Here is an 18,292-nt window from a genome sequence, read left to right on the forward strand (position 1 = left end):
CTAAGGCCTACTTTTACTGGGAAAAAATTTCCCTCTTTCCTACATACTCTAACTTGAGCCTCACTATCCTCGTAAAAACTCTTCACTGCTTTCAGTAACCTACCTCCTACACCATACACTTGCAACATCTGCCACATTGCCCCCCTATCCACCCTGTCATACGCCTTTTCCAAATCCATAAATGCCACAAAGACCTCTTTAGCCTTATCTAAATACTGTTCACTTATATGTTTCACTGTAAACACCTGGTCCACACACCCCCTACCTTTCCTAAAGCCTCCTTGTTCATCTGCTATCCTATTCTCCGTCTTACTCTTAATTCTTTCAATTATAACTCTACCATACACTTTACCAGGTACACTCAACAGACTTATCCCCCTATAATTTTTGCACTCTCTTTTATCCCCTTTGCCTTTATACAAAGGAACTATGCATGCTCTCTGCCAATCCCTAGGTACCTTACCCTCTTCCATACATTTATTAAATAATAGCACCAACCCCTCCAAAACTATATCCCCACCTGCTTTTAACATTTCTATCTTTATCCCATCAATCCCGGCTGCCTTACCCCCTTTCATTTTACCTACTGCCTCACGAACTTCCCCCACACTCACAACTGGCTCTTCCTCACTCCTACAAGATGTTATTCCTCCTTGCCCTATACACGAAATCACAGCTTCCCTATCTTCATCAACATTTAATAATTCCTCAAAATATTCCCTCCATCTTCCCAATACCTCTAACTCTCCATTTAATAACTCTCCTCTCCTATTTTTAACTGACAAATCCATTTGTTCTCTAGGCTTTCTTAACTTGTTAATCTCACTCCAAAACTTTTTCTTATTTTCAACAAAATTTGTTGATAACATCTCACCCACTCTCTCATTTGCTCTCTTTTTACATTGCTTCACCACTCTCTTAACCTCTCTCTTTTTCTCCATATACTCTTCCCTCCTTGCATCACTTCTACTTTGTAAAAACTTCTCATATGCTAACTTTTTCTCCCTTACTACTCTCTTTACATCATCATTCCACCAATCACTCCTCTTCCCTCCTGCACCCACTTTCCTGTAACCACAAACTTCTGCTGAACACTCTAACACTACATTTTTAAACCTACCCCATACCTCTTCGACCCCATTGCCTATGCTCTCATTAGCCCATCTATCCTCCAATAGCTGTTTATATCTTACCCTAACTGCCTCCTCTTTTAGTTTATAAACCTTCACCTCTCTCTTCCCTGATGCTTCTATTCTCCTTGTATCCCATCTACCTTTTACTCTCAGTGTAGCTACAACTAGAAAGTGATCTGATATATCTGTGGCCCCTCTATAAACATGTACATCCTGAAGTCTACTCAACAGTCTTTTATCTACCAATACATAATCCAACAAACTACTGTCATTTCGCCCTACATCATATCGTGTATACTTATTTATCCTCTTTTTCTTAAAATATGTATTACCTATAACTAAACCCCTTTCTATACAAAGTTCAATCAAAGGGCTCCCATTATCATTTACACCTGGCACCCCAAACTTACCTACCACACCCTCTCTAAAAGTTTCTCCTACTTTAGCATTCAGGTCCCCTACCACAATTACTCTCTCACTTGGTTCAAAGGCTCCTATACATTCACTTAACATCTCCCAAAATCTCTCTCTCTCCTCTGCATTCCTCTCTTCTCCAGGTGCATACACGCTTATTATGACCCACTTCTCGCATCCAACCTTTACTTTAATCCACATAATTCTTGAATTTACACGTTCATATTCTCTTTTCTCCTTCCATAACTGATCATTTAACATTACTGCTACCCCTTCCTTTGCTCTAACTCTCTCAGATACTCCAGATTTAATCCCATTTATTTCCCCCCACTGAAATTCTCCTACCCCCTTCAGCTTTGTTTCGCTTAGAGCCAGGACATCCAACTTCTTTTCATTCATAACATCAGCAATCATCTGTTTCTTGTCATCCGCACTACATCCACGCACATTTAAGCATCCCAATTTTATAAAGTTTTTCTTCTTCTCTTTTTTAGTAAATGTATACAGGAGAAAGGGTTACTAGCCCATTGCTCCCGGCATTTTAGTCGCCTCATACGACACGCATGGCTTACGGAGGAAAGATTCTTTTCCACTTCCCCATGGACAATAGAAGAAATAAAAAAGAACAAGAGCTATTTAGAAAAAGGAGAAAAACCTAGATGTATGTATATATATATATGCATGTGCGTGTCTGTGAAGTGTGACCAAAGTGTAAGTAGGAGTAGCAAGATATCCCTGTTATCTAGCGTGTTTATGAGACAGAAAAAGAAACCAGCAATCCTACCATCATGCAAAACAGTTACAGGTTTTTGTTTCACAGTCATCTGGCAGGACGGTAGTACTTCCCTGGGTGGTTGCTGTCTACCAACCTACTACCTATAAACTGTATCATACTAGGAACAATTCACAACCAACCCAAACATTGGATAGGAAACTTTTTAACTGCATTTTGATCAGTTCTGGGCAATAAACATTTTTTTATAAATACCATCTGTTTCCTACCAACATAGGGTCTAGAACAAGTAATAGTGCCATTTTTTTTTTTTTAACACGTTGACTATCTCCCGCCAACGGAGGGTGACCCAAAAAGAAAGGAAAACCCAAAAAGAAAGAAAAAACTTTCACCATCACTCATACACGATCACAGTCTTTGCAGAGGCACCCAGGTACGTCAGTTCAGATGTCCCTTCAAACTGCCAATATCCCAAACCCCTCCTTTAAAGTGCAAGCATTGTACTTCCCATTTCCATGACTCAAGTTCGGCTAACTGGTTTCCCTGAATCCCTTCACAAAATATTACCCTGCTCACATTCCAACAGCTCGTCAGGTTCCAAAAACCATTCGTCTCTATTCACTCCTATGTAACATGCTCATGCACGCTTGCTGGAAGTCCAAGCCCCTCACCCACAAAACCTCCTTTACCCCTTCCCTTCAACCTTTTCAGGGCCGACCCCTACCCCACTTTCCTTTCCCTACAGATTTATATGCTCTCCAAGTCATTCTACTTTGTTCTATCTATACTCTCATACATTCTCTTCTTTGCGTCCATGGATAATGCTTTTTGTCTCCACAGATACCTCAATGCACCTCTCACCTTTTTTCTTTCATCAATTCTATGGTTAACCTCATCCTTCATAAACTCATCTGCTGACAAGTCAACTCCCAAATATCTGAAAACATTCACTTCTTCCAAACTCCCTCCCTCCAATGTGATACCCAATTTTTCTTTATCTAAATCGTTTGATACCCTTATTACCTTACTCTTATCTATGTTCACTTTCAACTTTCTACCTTTACATACCCTTCCAAACTCATCCATAAAAATTATCCTCTCCAAATTGAAAATTCTGGTAAATAAAATACATGTATTTACAAGTAAAGATACAGAACATGATTTATATCAATCACTTACATCTACTGCTTCCTCGGTGAATTTTTCAATAGTATTGATATCTTTTATAATAGCATTATGAAGGGACTGTACAAGGATGTCCCAGTAACGCCGATTCATTATCTCCAACTCCACTCGTAATGGCTGGAAACTTATGCTGAAGCAATCCAGTTTCTCCTCTGTACTTGGTAATTTTCCAATCTCTTGACCCTTTGCTTTTGAGGCTCGGAAATTTCTGAGTTTTTATAAAGTAAAATATCATTTAATAAATACCTTGCATCTATAACATTGGCATAGAATGCTTTAAATTATATTCAAGTATATATACAGTGGAACCTCAGCTTTTGTTTGCCCTGGTTTTCGTCGAATTCAGTTTTCGATGACTTTTTTTCGTCAAAATTTTGTCCCAGTTTTCATTCATCACCTTGGTTTTTGTTGGTCCACTGCACTGAACATGTCCGCCTGTCCATGCCCACACAAAGCATCCCAAGCGTTCTGAGACAGTCTGGCTTTGTTTCTCGTCGAGTGAGCATTACCCTGTGCGTTCATCCAAAACATTTTTTAATAATCCATTGTTTTTTGTGCTTGTTTATTGAGTGCAATTGCTGAATAAGCCACCATGGGGCTTTGGGAAAGTCTACAGGATTGAATGTGAGTGGCCAGGATGTGGAAGAGTTGGTGGACAACCACAGGGAAGAGCTAACCACTGAAGTGCTGCAACACCTTCAACTGGAGTAACAGATTGCAGCTGAGGAAACTGCTTCAGAGGAGGAGGAAGAGAGAGGGAAGAATGTGCCTTCTTCAGTGATTAAGGACATGTGTGCAAAGTGGAGTTAGTTGCAAAGTTTTGTGGAGAAATATCACCCTAACAAAGCTGTTGCAAGCTGTGTCTGCAACATGTTCAATGACAATGCCTTGTCCCATTTTAGGCAAATCTTAAACAGATGCCAGAAACAGACCACTGTGAACAGATTTTTTGTGCAACATGGGTCCAGTGCCAGTAAAAGACAAAGAAGGGAAGTAACCCCAGACAGGGACTTGTACCTTAAGTCCTTATGGAGGGGGATTCCCCCTTCCAACCAATAACCTCTCCTCCTCCCTTTCTCCTCCTCGCATCTTCCATACACCAGCAAGAGTCTTCAATAAAGGTAAAAGTGATATTAAATGTTCATTTATCCATTTTATTAGTCCTTTATATTTATTTCTCTTTGTTTTCTGTTTGCAAAACTATAGTTATTCTCTATAAAATGTATTTTTTGTTAATACTTTTGGGTGTCTGGAACAGACTAATTGGATTTACATTATTTCTTTTGGGAAATATTGCTTCAGTTTTGGTTGAATTCGATTTTTGTCAGACTCTCTGGAACAAATTAATGACGAAAACTGAGGTTCCACTGTAATACATTCAGAAAAAATCATATTTGCTAAATACTATAGCTCACTTGAGTGGTATTTTCATAAAAAAAGTTGTACTGTATAGAAAATTCAGATTACTATACGATTTATACCAAGGAAAATGATAGTACACTTCTTTTTATATACATATAGTACAAGCACTTTCTTGTAAATACAAATTAAGTATTAAGAACATAGAGCATAAAAAAGAAGGAACACTGCAGCAGGCCTACCTGCCCATGCGAGGCAGGTCCAATTCTCCCACTGGCTTAAGCCTTGACCTAGTCAGGTCAGTCACATTCACTTAAGGGAGGAGCACAGCATCTGACCTAGTAGCACAAGCTAGTCAGGTCCAATTCACACCCACCCATATCCACTCATGTATTTATCCAACCTATTTTTAAAACTACACAACGTTTTAGCTTCTATGACGGTACTCCGGAGTTTGTTCCACTCATCCACGACTTTATTACCAAACCAGTGCTTTCTTATATCCTTCCTAAATCTGAATTTTTCCAATTTAAAACCATTGCTACGAGTTCTGTCTATACTAGATATTTTTAGTAAGCTATTTACATCCCCTTTGTTAATTCCACTTGTACACCTCAATCATATCCTCCCTAATTCTACACCTTTCTAGAGAGTGCAGATTCAAGGCCCTCAGTCTATCCTCATAGGGAAGGTTTCTGATACAGGGGATCAACTTTGTCATCCTCCTTTGTATCTTTTCCAGAGCATTTATATCCATTCTGTAATATGGTGACCAAAACTGAGCAGCATAATCTAAACGAGGCATAACCAAAGATATATAGAGATGAAGAACAACCTGAGAACTTCTATTATTTATACTTCATGCTATGAAGCCAAGCATTCTGTTAGCTTTATTGCAAACACTTGTGCACTGTTGTCTTGGTTTCAGATAACTAACCAAAACTCCTAAATCCATTTTGTAATCCATAATATCAGGATCTACATTATTTAGTCCAACATTTAGAACTTTTCATTTGTCTATATTAAACTGCATCTGCCACTTCTCTGACCACTGCATCAGTCTATTCAAAATACCCTGGAGTGCTCTAATGTCCTCATTAGAATGAACTGGACGGCCTATTTTGATGTCATCAGCAAATTTGCTTATGTCGCTACTGATTCCCTCATCTATGTCGTTTATGTAAATTGTGAACAACAAAGGACCCAACACTGACTCCTGTGGATTGCCACTTGTGACGTGCCCCCATTGTGATTTCTCCCCATTTATGCAAACTTTCTGCTGCCTATCTGTCAACCATGCCTCTACCCAGGAAAAAAATTCTCTTCCTTTACCGTGTGCCTCAAGTTTTCTCAACAGCGTCTGATGTGGAACTCTATCGAAATCCTTACTGAAATCCATATACACAATATCATATTCAATACCATGATCTACCTCCCCAAATACCTTAGTGAAGAAAGTATTGTAATAGCATTAACATATACTGTACTATAGTACAAGTTCTTCACTGTATTGAGTCTTACTTTTCATATGCTGCACTAACAACTACTAATTTAATTTAAAAGCAGAGAAAAGTGACATTAAATATATATCTAAAGCAACTGTTCCAACTAAGATGAGAAAGATATAGAGTAAGCCTTCTTATAAAGTAAAACAACATAGTGTGATATTTGTGTAAAGGTTATTAGAAAAGTGAAACCAAACTTGCAGTACATGAAAAAACTTTGACAGTACATTCCATGAATGGAAAAGCATTAAGTTACTAGTAAAATTTGGGTACTATGAGCAGTGAAATTTTTCATTTCCAACCCAAGTTGGGCTTATGGGTTGAGTGTTAGGAGAGGCACAGCTCCTCACCTCTCTTACTCCTTGATCACCTACTGTTACTTTCTGGGAAAATTACATGCCATATTTACTCTGTTTATCAAATGATTTTGAATCTTTTCCTCACCCTGTCACATCTTTGCATATTAATCATGGCATCCAATAGGAATACATGTATTGGTGATGCTCAAGATGCCAGGAAGAATACATATGAAGCTCTGATGGTATTTAAGAAAGTTGAAATTTTAGATATGCTATGAGGTAGCGTACATGTAATGCAGACTGCCCAATCCACCTTACATACAACTGGAGACAATGAGAAGAAAGTAAGAACGTGCAATGTGTAACACAAACTATAACCCGGTGACATGAATGTCAAAAAGATGAATACAGCTAAATAAGGTAAAAGTTATGGAATGTGTGAACTGAAGAAAAAACAAGGAAAGGGGCCACACTTATTTCTCAGAAAATGAGACACAAAACCTAATCCTACTATAAAACTGTGTGAGAAGGAAGGAGAGCCTTTACAACAGTGTATGTTTATTGTTCCTCATACTTCCATGTCAACAGGCAACTATAACTAGAATGAAAGGCAAGATAAACTGTAACAATATGTAAAATATTAAATAAAATTTATTTGGCAAATTTGAAAGTGTCTGAAACATAGGAGCATTTTTTCCCATACATTCTTCACTTCATACATGGCTAATTTCGATACACAACTTTCAATGGAGTACAGCCTCTCCTCACTTGTCAACGTACTCATTTACCGATGACTCGGACTTACGATGGGTTCTCTGACCAGTATTCATACCTAAATAATGCATATTAGAGCTGATTTCCACTATTCTGTTTATTACAATACAGAGTAAACTAATGTATAAACATTTAAAAATATACCAGAAATGTTATAAATGGTGCAAAGGTGACATTGAAACAATAACAAAGATGGCTGACACAAACCCAATACCACTATAGTATACTCCTCACTTAGTGACAAATTCATTTACCGACATGGTCTTAGGAACAGAACTCTATCGTTAAGTGAGGAAAGGCTGTACATGATACAATTTTGTTAACAATCTTCATAAATCATACCATCAAGTAGCAACAGATTATTGTTACGACAAGCATATTCTTACCGGTCCCAGTCTTCAGCTGTTTTACAGAGTTTCTCCACCAGCTGTTCCACATCACATGAGCCAAGAGCACATAAATCCACGAAACGTTCCTTGATACTTTCAAGTCTCTCAAATAATTCTTCAGCTCGCTGAAACAGCTGTGCAAAACGATGGGCATTACGGTCTACGATGGTTGGGAATACTGGGTGTTCATTGACCTCATTCACACCCTATGGGAGATGATAATGTATCAACCAATATAATAAAATATTACTTATACATGCATTTTCAAATAATATTTTTAATTAATATTATATCTCAGCCATATAGGTCAGACAAAATTCAGAAACATCTCAATGTACCTTAAAATGGTATGGAATGACTAGAAAACGCTTCAATTGCCCATAATACTTCATGCGAATTTCTTCCATTGGAGGGATAAATTGAAGCCTCTGTTGCCTGCAAACAACAAATATTTATAAACAATCTATTACATGTTAATGCATAAACTACAAACACAGGACCAAAGTAACACAGTATTTCACACCTGTATGTCAACTCCACTTTGAATTCTGGAAGGTATTGGTTAAGAGCTTCAAGTCCCAACTGATACTGATGTTCCAGAGCCTTGTACAGCTGACGATCCCAATGGGAGCACCAAGACTTTTGATCAGCAAAGCCTTTTTCTTGCAACTGATGCATGATGGATCGCATCTCCTTTAGCAGCTCCTTCCATTTAGATTGATGCCGTAGCAGGTCAGTATTCATGAGTGCCAACACCTAAAAATAACAAATGATACAGATTTTATATTCAATAAAAATGATATCTGCACCTGAGAAATCAAGTAAATAAGTGACAAAACAGTAATTAAGGTCACCATCTCATTTAATATCAGATGAGATTTTTAATGTGAATGGATATTCTATGAATGTGAAGACAAATTGAGTGTAGATTGTATGAAAGAAAATAATCTGGATGTCTAAGCTCTGAGTAAAATAAAGTAAAAAAGAATTAAGTAAGTGTGAGTAGGAATGAACTGAAGGGATTAAGTCAATCAAATGTATCTCAGACTAAGAACTAAAGAAGATGTGCCATCACTGTTGAATGATAAATTAGACACATGTGCAACACTTGGGTATTTTTCACTGAGGAAATGTTTCGCCACACAGTGACTTCATCAATCAATCAATCAAGTTTATTCTCTATAAGGATTACAATGCGGGGTTTACAGATTTTGAATATTGTGTGGTTTACGTGTTTTAAAGTACATACTAATTACATAGGGGGCCACTAGGACACCTAGCATGGTTAGGCATTTCGGGCAGACTTAGATTAATTCTAAACTTTAAATTACTACAGATTATGGTATTAAGGCTAAGTGACTACATTATAGTTTGTGAGTTTAGCAATGTGAATGCTTTTGTTTTGGCACAATACATAGTGTCTATATTGGAGTATCATAGGCAAGCTTATGACTAGTTAGGATACATTATTTTAAGATTAAGATTCGTATTTCTGTGTTTATAGTCAATGGGTGAGTGAGTGTAAGTGTGAACCACCAGGTGGTTTACATGTAGTTAGTTGACGGGGTGTATCAGGGAGATAAGATGTTTTCTAACTGTAGTTTTGAAAGTGATGAATGTGTCTGCAGTTCTAGAGTTTTCAGGTAGGGTGTTCCAGATTTTAGCCCCTTTGATACACATTGAATTTTTGTAAAGGTTTAGTCGGACATGAGAATGTCATAGAGATGTGTGTCTGGTGTTATGCCTGTGGGTCCTGTCACACCTATCAAGAAAGCATTTTAGGTCAAGGCTAATATTAGGATTTAAGGTCCTGTAGATGTAGATTGCATAGTAGTAAGTGTGGATATTGTGAACAGGGAATAAGTTTAGATCTATGAAGAGTGGGGGAGTTTGCCAAGGATGGGATTAGGTGATTATTCTTATTGCGGCTTTTTGTTGGGTTATTATTGGCTTTAGATGTGTTGCTGCAGTTGATCCCCAAGCACAAATAGCATAGGTGAGGTATGGATGAGTGAATGGTATAGTGTGAGAAGGGCAGTTTGAGGCATGTAATATCGTATCTTGGAGAGGATCCCCACCGTTTTGGATACTTTTTTTGTTATGTGTTGGATATGGGCGCTGAAATTTAGGTTGTTGTCGAGGTATAGAAATGGAATTTGCCCTCATTATGTCTGGCAATTAGTGTGTTGTCGATCTTAATGTTAAGTTGCGCAACATCTGCTCTGCTACCAAACATAATGTAGTAGGTTTTGTCAGAGTTAAGTGTAAGTTTATTGGCTGTCATCCAAGTCAGAATTTTGAGCAGCTCCTCATTGACAATGGCGTTGAGGGTGGCAAGATTAGGGTGGGAGATGACGTAAGTCGTGTCGTCAGCAAAGAGAATGGGTTTCAGGTGTTGGGATACATTTGGAAGATCATTAATGTAAATGAGGAAGAGCAGGGTACCAAGGACACTTCCCTGCGGAACTCCAGTATCAAGTGGCCGTGTTGATGAGGCTGTGTCTTTAATGGTAACATACTGATACCTATTAGTAAGGTAGGATTTGAAATATGCAAGTGCATGGCCTCTTATACCATAATAGTCAAGTTTGTGGAGTAGGATGCTGTGGTCTACTGTGTCAAAAGCTTTTCTTAGGTCAATAAAAATTCCTTGCGGATATTCCTTATTTTCCAATGCTGTGTAAAGCAGATCTAGCATTTTTACAATTGCATCATTAGTGCTTTTATTTTTCCTGAATCCAAATTGGCAGGGGTTGAGTATGTTTTGTGCCGTTATAAATGAATATAGTCTCCTGTGCACGAGTTTCTCGAAGATTTTGGATAGCAATGGTAAGTTTGATATTGACCTATAGTTGTTTACATCTGTAGGGTCACCACCTTTATGTATTGGTGTAACCCTTGCTGTCTTGAGTAGTGTCGGGAAAGTGCTAGTTTCTAGTGACTTGTTAAAAAGTAATGTAATAGCATGCGAAAGGACATGGGCCGCTCGCTTGTACAATAATGGTGGGACGTGAGACAGATTCCTTGAGTTATTTTTGAGTGACTTTATAATCGTGGTGACTTCCATGGGCTCAGTTGGTACAAGATAGAGGGAATTTGGAAAATTCCCATCTAGGTAGTCCCCAGCACGGGCGTTGGTACGTGAGATTTTACTGGCGAGATCAGATCCTATGTTTGAGAAGAAGTCGTTTATCTTGTCAGCTGTATCAGTGGGATGCAGTGGTGTTTCATTAGGTTTGGTTAGGACAATATTCTTAGTTTTTTTTCAGTTTGTGGGTCCCCAGAATCTGGGAAAGTGTTTTCCAGGTCTTTTTTTATATCTCCTCTTGTGTCAGTGAATCTGCTAGAGTAGTACAGTTGTTTGGCTTTCTTTATTAATTTGGTGAGAACTGATGAATATTGTTTAAGAATATCTTTGTGTATTAAGCCCTGTCTATATTGCTTTTCATATTGGTGTTTCTTATCAATGGATTTCAGAATGCTGCTGGTTAGCCATGGGCAACCGAGCCATTTATTCGTGATCTGTTTCGTTTTTATAGGACAATGTTTGTTGTATAGTTTAAGTATTTTGTTAGGAAAAATGTCTGTCCAATCATCAATACCATTGGCATTGGAGAATTCTGTAGGCCAGTCAACAGTCTCTAGGTCTGCTGTGAAATTCCTTATTGAGGCCTCGTCATGGAGTCTAAATGAAACTTTATTGTATTCGAGTGGTGGCTTACTAATGTTTGCTAAGAGGAAGGTAGGGTAGTGGTCTGTAGTGCTGTCTGTGATTATCCCTGATTTAAGAGGGGCTAGTATATTGGTCCATATGTGGTCTATTATGGTTGCACTTGTCTCAGTCATCCTGGCTGGTTTAGTTATTGTTGGTATGAGAAGTGTGTTGTTCATATTGTTGATGAAATCAGTTACAGGCTGATCATCTGGAAAGCCAAGGTTGATATTGAAGTCTCCAGCTAAGAGAAGGTAGTGCTTGTTCATTTGTCTGTTTGTTATTAGTGCCTTTAGATTCTCACTGAAATTTGGGATGTTTGTGTGGGGTATCCGATAAATGGCACCGACTGTTATAGGCGTCTTAAGGTTTTTTACAGTAAAATTAGCAAAAATGTATTCCCCATATTCATCACTAAAGCAAGTGGTGCTAATACAAGATAGTTGGTTAGAGTAATAGATTGCAATACCACCCCCAATTTGGTATGGTCTGCAGTTGTGGATTGCTGTGTATCCTGATAGTGGGTAGATATCTATTGTGTCCTGCTTAAGGGGTCGTCACGGCAATTAAATGTTGCTCTTTTGTTTACCATCCGATTTCCTTAGTTTTGGCGCACAAGACGAAGTGTTTTCTCTATTAATATAAATATTTATCAATAAGATACCTCAAACAACAACTGAGAAAAGACTGAAAAAGGACAGATTTACTGAAAATGCCCTTTGGCAGGAAGGTGATCCTATATGGGACGACGTAAGGTTGTTTGGACACTTGGTGCCGAGAGAACAATGCTTATACGAATTTCTCATGGTTTGGTTTCCTCTAAATATTTTTATTTCACAAAAAAATAAAGTTTGTTAGTTCTTGGAATGTTATAAAAACTCTGGACTTTACTCCCACATAACTCTCAAAATATTTGGAATATTTCCAAAAATGTACCATGAGAAATTAGAGAATTTATTTTACAATTTCTCTGAATATTATTCCACTTAATTAAGTAATAAAGGCATACCTTAGCGAAATAAGTGAATAAGTTACTTCCGAGATATTGGCCTGGAGTGCCGGCCGGCCCCCCGTCTCGAAAAAAAAAAAAAATCGCGAAAATCGCGTTTATTTCGGTGTATTTCTTAGTAAACTGATGTTCTAGTGCAGTTATCCTCTTCAAAACACCATTTTCTCTTACTCAAAGATGACATGAGAAGAGTAACTCATTTATATCGAAATATTCCCGATGGTCTCTCGCCATGTTATGGCCTATTTTATTCAGTCTAGATTATATAACATGTTTGTATGTTATTTATAGTGTTTATTACATCATAACAGATCAATTCTGATAGATAAATAAGCTGTAGAGTTGATATATAAGCTGATATAAGTGTAATAATGAAGTGATTTCTCCTGGCACTCTCTGGAGCGAGAGTAATGCCGAGCGTTCCCAGATAGTGCCTGATTGGCTGGCACTCTACAGATAAGCTCCGCCTCCTCTTATATGATGCCAAATAGTCAAATATTATATTAGGAAGAATAATGCAAGAAAAAGAGATAAAAAACAAGGAAAAAATTACAAAAAATATATGGGCTGTGAGCAGACTCGCTACCCATATCGCCGTCACCATACCTGATATAAATGACTATAATTTCTTGTAGAAACGTCCTAGAACATTGATTCTTGTAACATTGTGTTGCCAAAGAGTTAAGCTATTTTTCTGTATGAATAACTCAATTTCCATAATTTTTCGATTTTTTTTTGAGAGCGCGCGGAAAATTGCCTTATCGGCCCCTTAAGCCAGGTCTCAGTAAGAATAATGCAGGAGAAGGGTGTCTTTAGCAACTCAAGGAGTGCCAGGAGTCCAATACAAAGAAGAATGATGAAGATCAAAAGGTATTTGAGCCTGAAGTTGTCCCTCTTAACATAATGATAAATGGATCACCTATCACAAAACTAACAGAGGGAAAATTCTTAGGAATCCACCTTGATAATAGACTCAAATTTCATACACATATACATCAAATTTCTAAGAAAATTTCCAAGACTGTAGGCATACTATCGAAGATACGGTACTATGTTCCACAGTCAGCCCTCCTGGCCCTATATCACTCTCTTATTTACCCCTATCTCACCTATGGAATTTGTGCATGGGGCTCAACAACAATTAACCATCTCAGACCACTAATTACCCAACAAAAGGCTGCAGTTAGAATGATAACAAATTCTCACTACAGGCAGCACACTCCACCAATATTCAATACACTAAACCTACTCACCATACAAAACATCCATACTTATTACTGCACCTATTACATACATAGAACACTTAACTCTGATATTAACCCTCCCCTCAAACATCTCCTTGCCAACCTCAACAGAACACATGACCATAACACAAGGCACAGATCACTCTTTGATGTTCCTCGTGTCCATCTCACACTATGCAAAAACTCAATGCACATAAAAGGCCCTAAAATCTGGAATTCATTACCTGTAAATATAAAAGAAACACTACCTGTTTATAAATTCAAGTCTCTTCTCAAAGATTACTTACTCACCCAAAACCAAATAAATACTGAATAACTGAACATTATAAATTGTATATCTTAAATGTTTCTCACAATTATATCACATAAATGTTAAACCTAAAACCCAATCTAACTTTATTATTTTTTAAATACACTACCTAACAGAATCACTACCTAACTGAATGCAACCATATGACCTGTCTTTGTAATACTCACTTGTGCTTTATAGTTATCTGTTTACATTAATGTTTTATCACTGATTTCATCATTGCTTAGTAGCAGCGCTGTATAGTCCATGTGGCTTAGCGCTTCTTTTTGATTATAATAATAATAATAATCATTGCTTAGTTAATCTTAAGTTAATTTTAAGCCAGCCCGTAATGCTATGCATAGTATAAGTGGCTTTGGCATACTGCTCTTATCTGTATTTTTTTTGTACCTCTGTATGTGTGCACAAATTGGAAATAAATAAATAAATAAAAAAAAAAATTATATCACATAAATGTTAAACCTAAAACCCAATCTAACTTTATTATTTTTTAAATACACTACCTAACAGAATCACTACCTAACTGAATGCAACCATATGACCTGTCTTTGTAATACTCACTTGTGCTTTATAGTTATCTGTTTACATTAATGTTTTATCACTGATTTCATCATTGCTTAGTAGCAGCGCTGTATAGTCCTTGTGGCTTAGCGCTTCTTTTTGATTATAATAATAATAATAATCATTGCTTAGTTAATCTTAAGTTAATTTTAAGCCAGCCCGTAATGCTATGCATAGTATAAGTGGCTTTGGCATACTGCTCTTATCTGTATTTTTTTGTACCTCTGTATGTGTGCACAAATTGGAAATAAATAAATAAATAAATAAATAAATAAATAAATAAATAATCAGTCCATCTTTGTAAATACAGTTAGGTGAACACATCAATACCCATGATAACATCAATCTGCTACCAACATAGTCAAGAACCACACATATCTACAGAGAAAAGCTGTCTGATCAAAGGGGTATGAATGTAATGATTACATCATTGTACCTGATTTGATATTTTAATATATACAAATACAAATTTTTATTTCTGTATGCAGTACAAATAATGTAGTTTTTTTTTTAACACGTTGGCCGTTTCCCACTGAGGCAGGGTGACCCAAAAAGAAAGAAAAAATATATAAATGTAGTTTATATATAAGAAAACATTGGTAGTTACAAAAGAAAGCTACTAACATATTTCAGGCAAACTAATAACAGTACTTAATATTTAATGAATTTAACCCTTAAACGGTCCAAACAGATCGACGCTCAAATTCGTAGTGCTACAAAAGTAGATCTACCTTTTTTTTACATATTTTCAAATATAACAAAAAAAATGTAGATAAAAGTTTTTTTACACGTTTTCAAATGTAAAACAAAAAAGATCTACATTTTTTTTACATACTTTCAGATGTTGAAAAAACGTATATATACGTTTGGACCATTTAAGGGTTAATCAATTATTTATTATTTCAATAAATTATATTAATCAGTTATTAATCAATTTAATAAATTTTTTTTAATTTAATCTCTTATTTACTAAATTTATTCAATTAAACAATTCAACAGTCTGCCTTTTATTGAAGAGCTTGTCAACTTTTCTTATTTCAAGATTCTAAATGCTACAGAAGATGAGCTAGTGCCTTTTATTGACATTTAATTTTAACCCTTAAATGGTCCAAACGTATATACATATACATTTTTTCAGCATCTGAAAGTATGTAAAAAAAATGTAGATCTTTTTTTTTGTTTTACATGTGAAAACGTGTAAAAAAAACTTTTATCTACATTTTTTTTGTTATATTTGAAAATATGTAAAAAAAAGTAGATCTACTTTTGTAGCACTACGAATCTGAACGTCGATCTGTTTGGACCGTTTAAGGGTTAAACACCTTTTCAGACATGCTGGAATTTAGCTTTAAAGATAGAAGTTTACTACACTCTTGAGTGGACACTATGGGGTAACTAGTATACACTTTAAATATTATTTAACACTCCAAAGAGTCAAATGCTTTCAAATTCAAATTTTTATTTCTTTGCAAAGTTTACAATGTGTGATTTACATATAAATAGTGTTATGCACAAAGAAAGCCACTAGCAGCATGAGCATTTTGGGCATACTAATCTTAATGCTTACAGACTACTTAAAACTAGACATAAGTTATGGAGTGGTAAATTTTAATTTTTCATTATTTTTGGGATTTTGGCACTATTTAAGCCACTTCTATTTATCCCTGTAAGACTTCTGTTAGTTTCCTCTCATGAAACTGAAATTTAAGGCATAAACACAAACTATAAATTGTACATACTCTTTCCTTGATCATGAGGTGACACTGAGCCAGTTGTTTATTTTCCCGAGCCAACCTCTGCGTTGCTGTCTTAAGTTTGGCAATGTAAGCATCCAACTGTTGAGTGTTAGACCAAGTGATAGTGGTCTGTTCCTGCACTAAGCCTGAGAGGGCAAGTGCTGCTTCAAGCATCATTGGACGCTGAGATGGAATCATCTGGTCTCCTACTGTGTTGTGGAAGTTTGCAATCTGAAAATTATCTTTTATTTTTAAGTTTAAAAACAAATAAAATTAAAATTTTTCTTAATCAGACAAAAATCAGACATACAGTAGTATAAGTTAGTTTCTTGCTGTAGCAACAATAACTACAGTGTAATATGCATTGCAATTCATATATCCCAGAGACAAGTGACTAAAAACTTCCTTCCTTACTATATATGACGGCCATCAGGCAAAAATAAAGTGAAAATACAGTATGTACTAGAAAAAGACAAAAGAAAAAAATTCCTGTTTCTGAATGACAATGATGTTAGCATAAAACTGATAAGATGTACAGTAAAGGAGCTATTGTATAGGCCCAGCAAGATAACAGGTCTGTAAGATATTAAAAGATAAAAGGTATTGGAACTTTTAATAGCTTTTCTTACCTCTTCCAAGGCCTTAGCCTGCTTCATAAATTTTTGAGCAAGATTTGCCATTTTGATTATATTTGGATGTATCTTGTGGCCCAGGATTGCAAGTTGACTTACTTCCCTTACCAACCCTACCAGTCGCGGATTATAATTCACTCGCAGCAGTCGACCTCTGCTGAATGATAGCACGGGGGAGTCTGTAGCCAGGCTGAAATCAAGAAAATTATCAGATTAATGAAACTCACTTAAATATAAAAATAGGCGTTTTACTGGTACTTAATTTTTAAATACAGTTCTGCAAATGAAATATTCGTTAATTACTAATACAATACATTGTATTATATTCTTATAACAATGGAAAGAAGTGCTTCATTTCTTTGACATATATGTACTCTGACTGTCATGGCTCATATCATAACATTTCAACTTTTAGACAGAAATAATAAGACGGTGACAGAAAATAAGGAAAAAAACCTCTACTAAATGTGGTTGTCAGGACCACACTGATGGGACACTATAAGCTGAAGACCCATACAGAATACCCTTACTGAAAAAAAAAAAAGTGGAGTGATGGGAATAGAGAAACCACACGAGATCATGCTTAATGCGAGTAATAAATAAAAAAAATCCATTCGTCTCCATTCACTCCTACCTAACACACTCGCACATGCCTGCTGCATGTCCAGGCCCCTTGCACACAAAACCTCTTTTACCCCCTCCCTCCATCCTTCCCTAGGACAACTCCCTACCCCTTCTCCCCTCCACTACAGATTTATACACCCTCCAAGTCATTCTATTTTTCTCCACCCTCTCTAAATGACCAAACCACCTCAATAATACTTTTAGTAACTCCACACCTCTTCCTAATTTCCACACTACGAATTCTCTGCATAATATTTACACCACATATTGCCCTTAGACACAACATTTCCACTGCTTCCAGCCTCCTCCTCACTGCAGCATTTACAACTCATGCTTCACAACCAAATAAGTGTTGGTACCACTATACCAGGGGGGGATATAGTGTTGGAGTGGTTGGTACTTTTGTTTAATAAATGTATGAAAGAGGGGAAGGCATCTAGGGATTGGCAGAGAGCATGTATAGTCCCTTTATATAAAGGGAAAGGGGACAAAAGAGATTGTAAAAATTATAGAGGAATAAGTTTACTGAGTATACCAGGAAAAGTGTACGGTAGGGTTATAATTAAAAGAATTAGAGGTAAGACAGAATGTAGGATTGCGGATGAGCAAGGAGGTTTCAGAGTGGGTAGGGGATGTGTAGATCAAGTGTTTACATTGAAGCATATATATGAAC

General features: G+C 36.6%; 1 protein-coding gene across 3 annotated transcripts in view; it reads right to left on the reverse strand.

Moving 5' to 3' along the window:
* The window catches only part of btv (dynein cytoplasmic heavy chain beethoven), a 289,769-nt gene that overhangs the window by 236,638 nt on the left and 34,839 nt on the right, over positions 1-18,292 (reverse strand). For all 3 annotated transcript variants that reach the window (XM_070086734.1, XM_070086733.1, XM_070086735.1), the window contains 6 exons: positions 16,993-17,185; positions 16,367-16,594; positions 8,315-8,547; positions 8,130-8,226; positions 7,789-7,997; positions 3,460-3,673 (listed from right to left, as the gene is read on the reverse strand). In XM_070086734.1, coding sequence (XP_069942835.1) covers positions 3,460-3,673; positions 7,789-7,997; positions 8,130-8,226; positions 8,315-8,547; positions 16,367-16,594; positions 16,993-17,185 — 1,174 coding nt within the window. The remainder of the gene's footprint in view (positions 1-3,459; positions 3,674-7,788; positions 7,998-8,129; positions 8,227-8,314; positions 8,548-16,366; positions 16,595-16,992; positions 17,186-18,292) is intronic.

This window comes from Cherax quadricarinatus, chromosome 19 (assembly GCF_038502225.1).
Source record: "Cherax quadricarinatus isolate ZL_2023a chromosome 19, ASM3850222v1, whole genome shotgun sequence".
NCBI lineage: Eukaryota > Metazoa > Arthropoda > Malacostraca > Decapoda > Parastacidae > Cherax > Cherax quadricarinatus.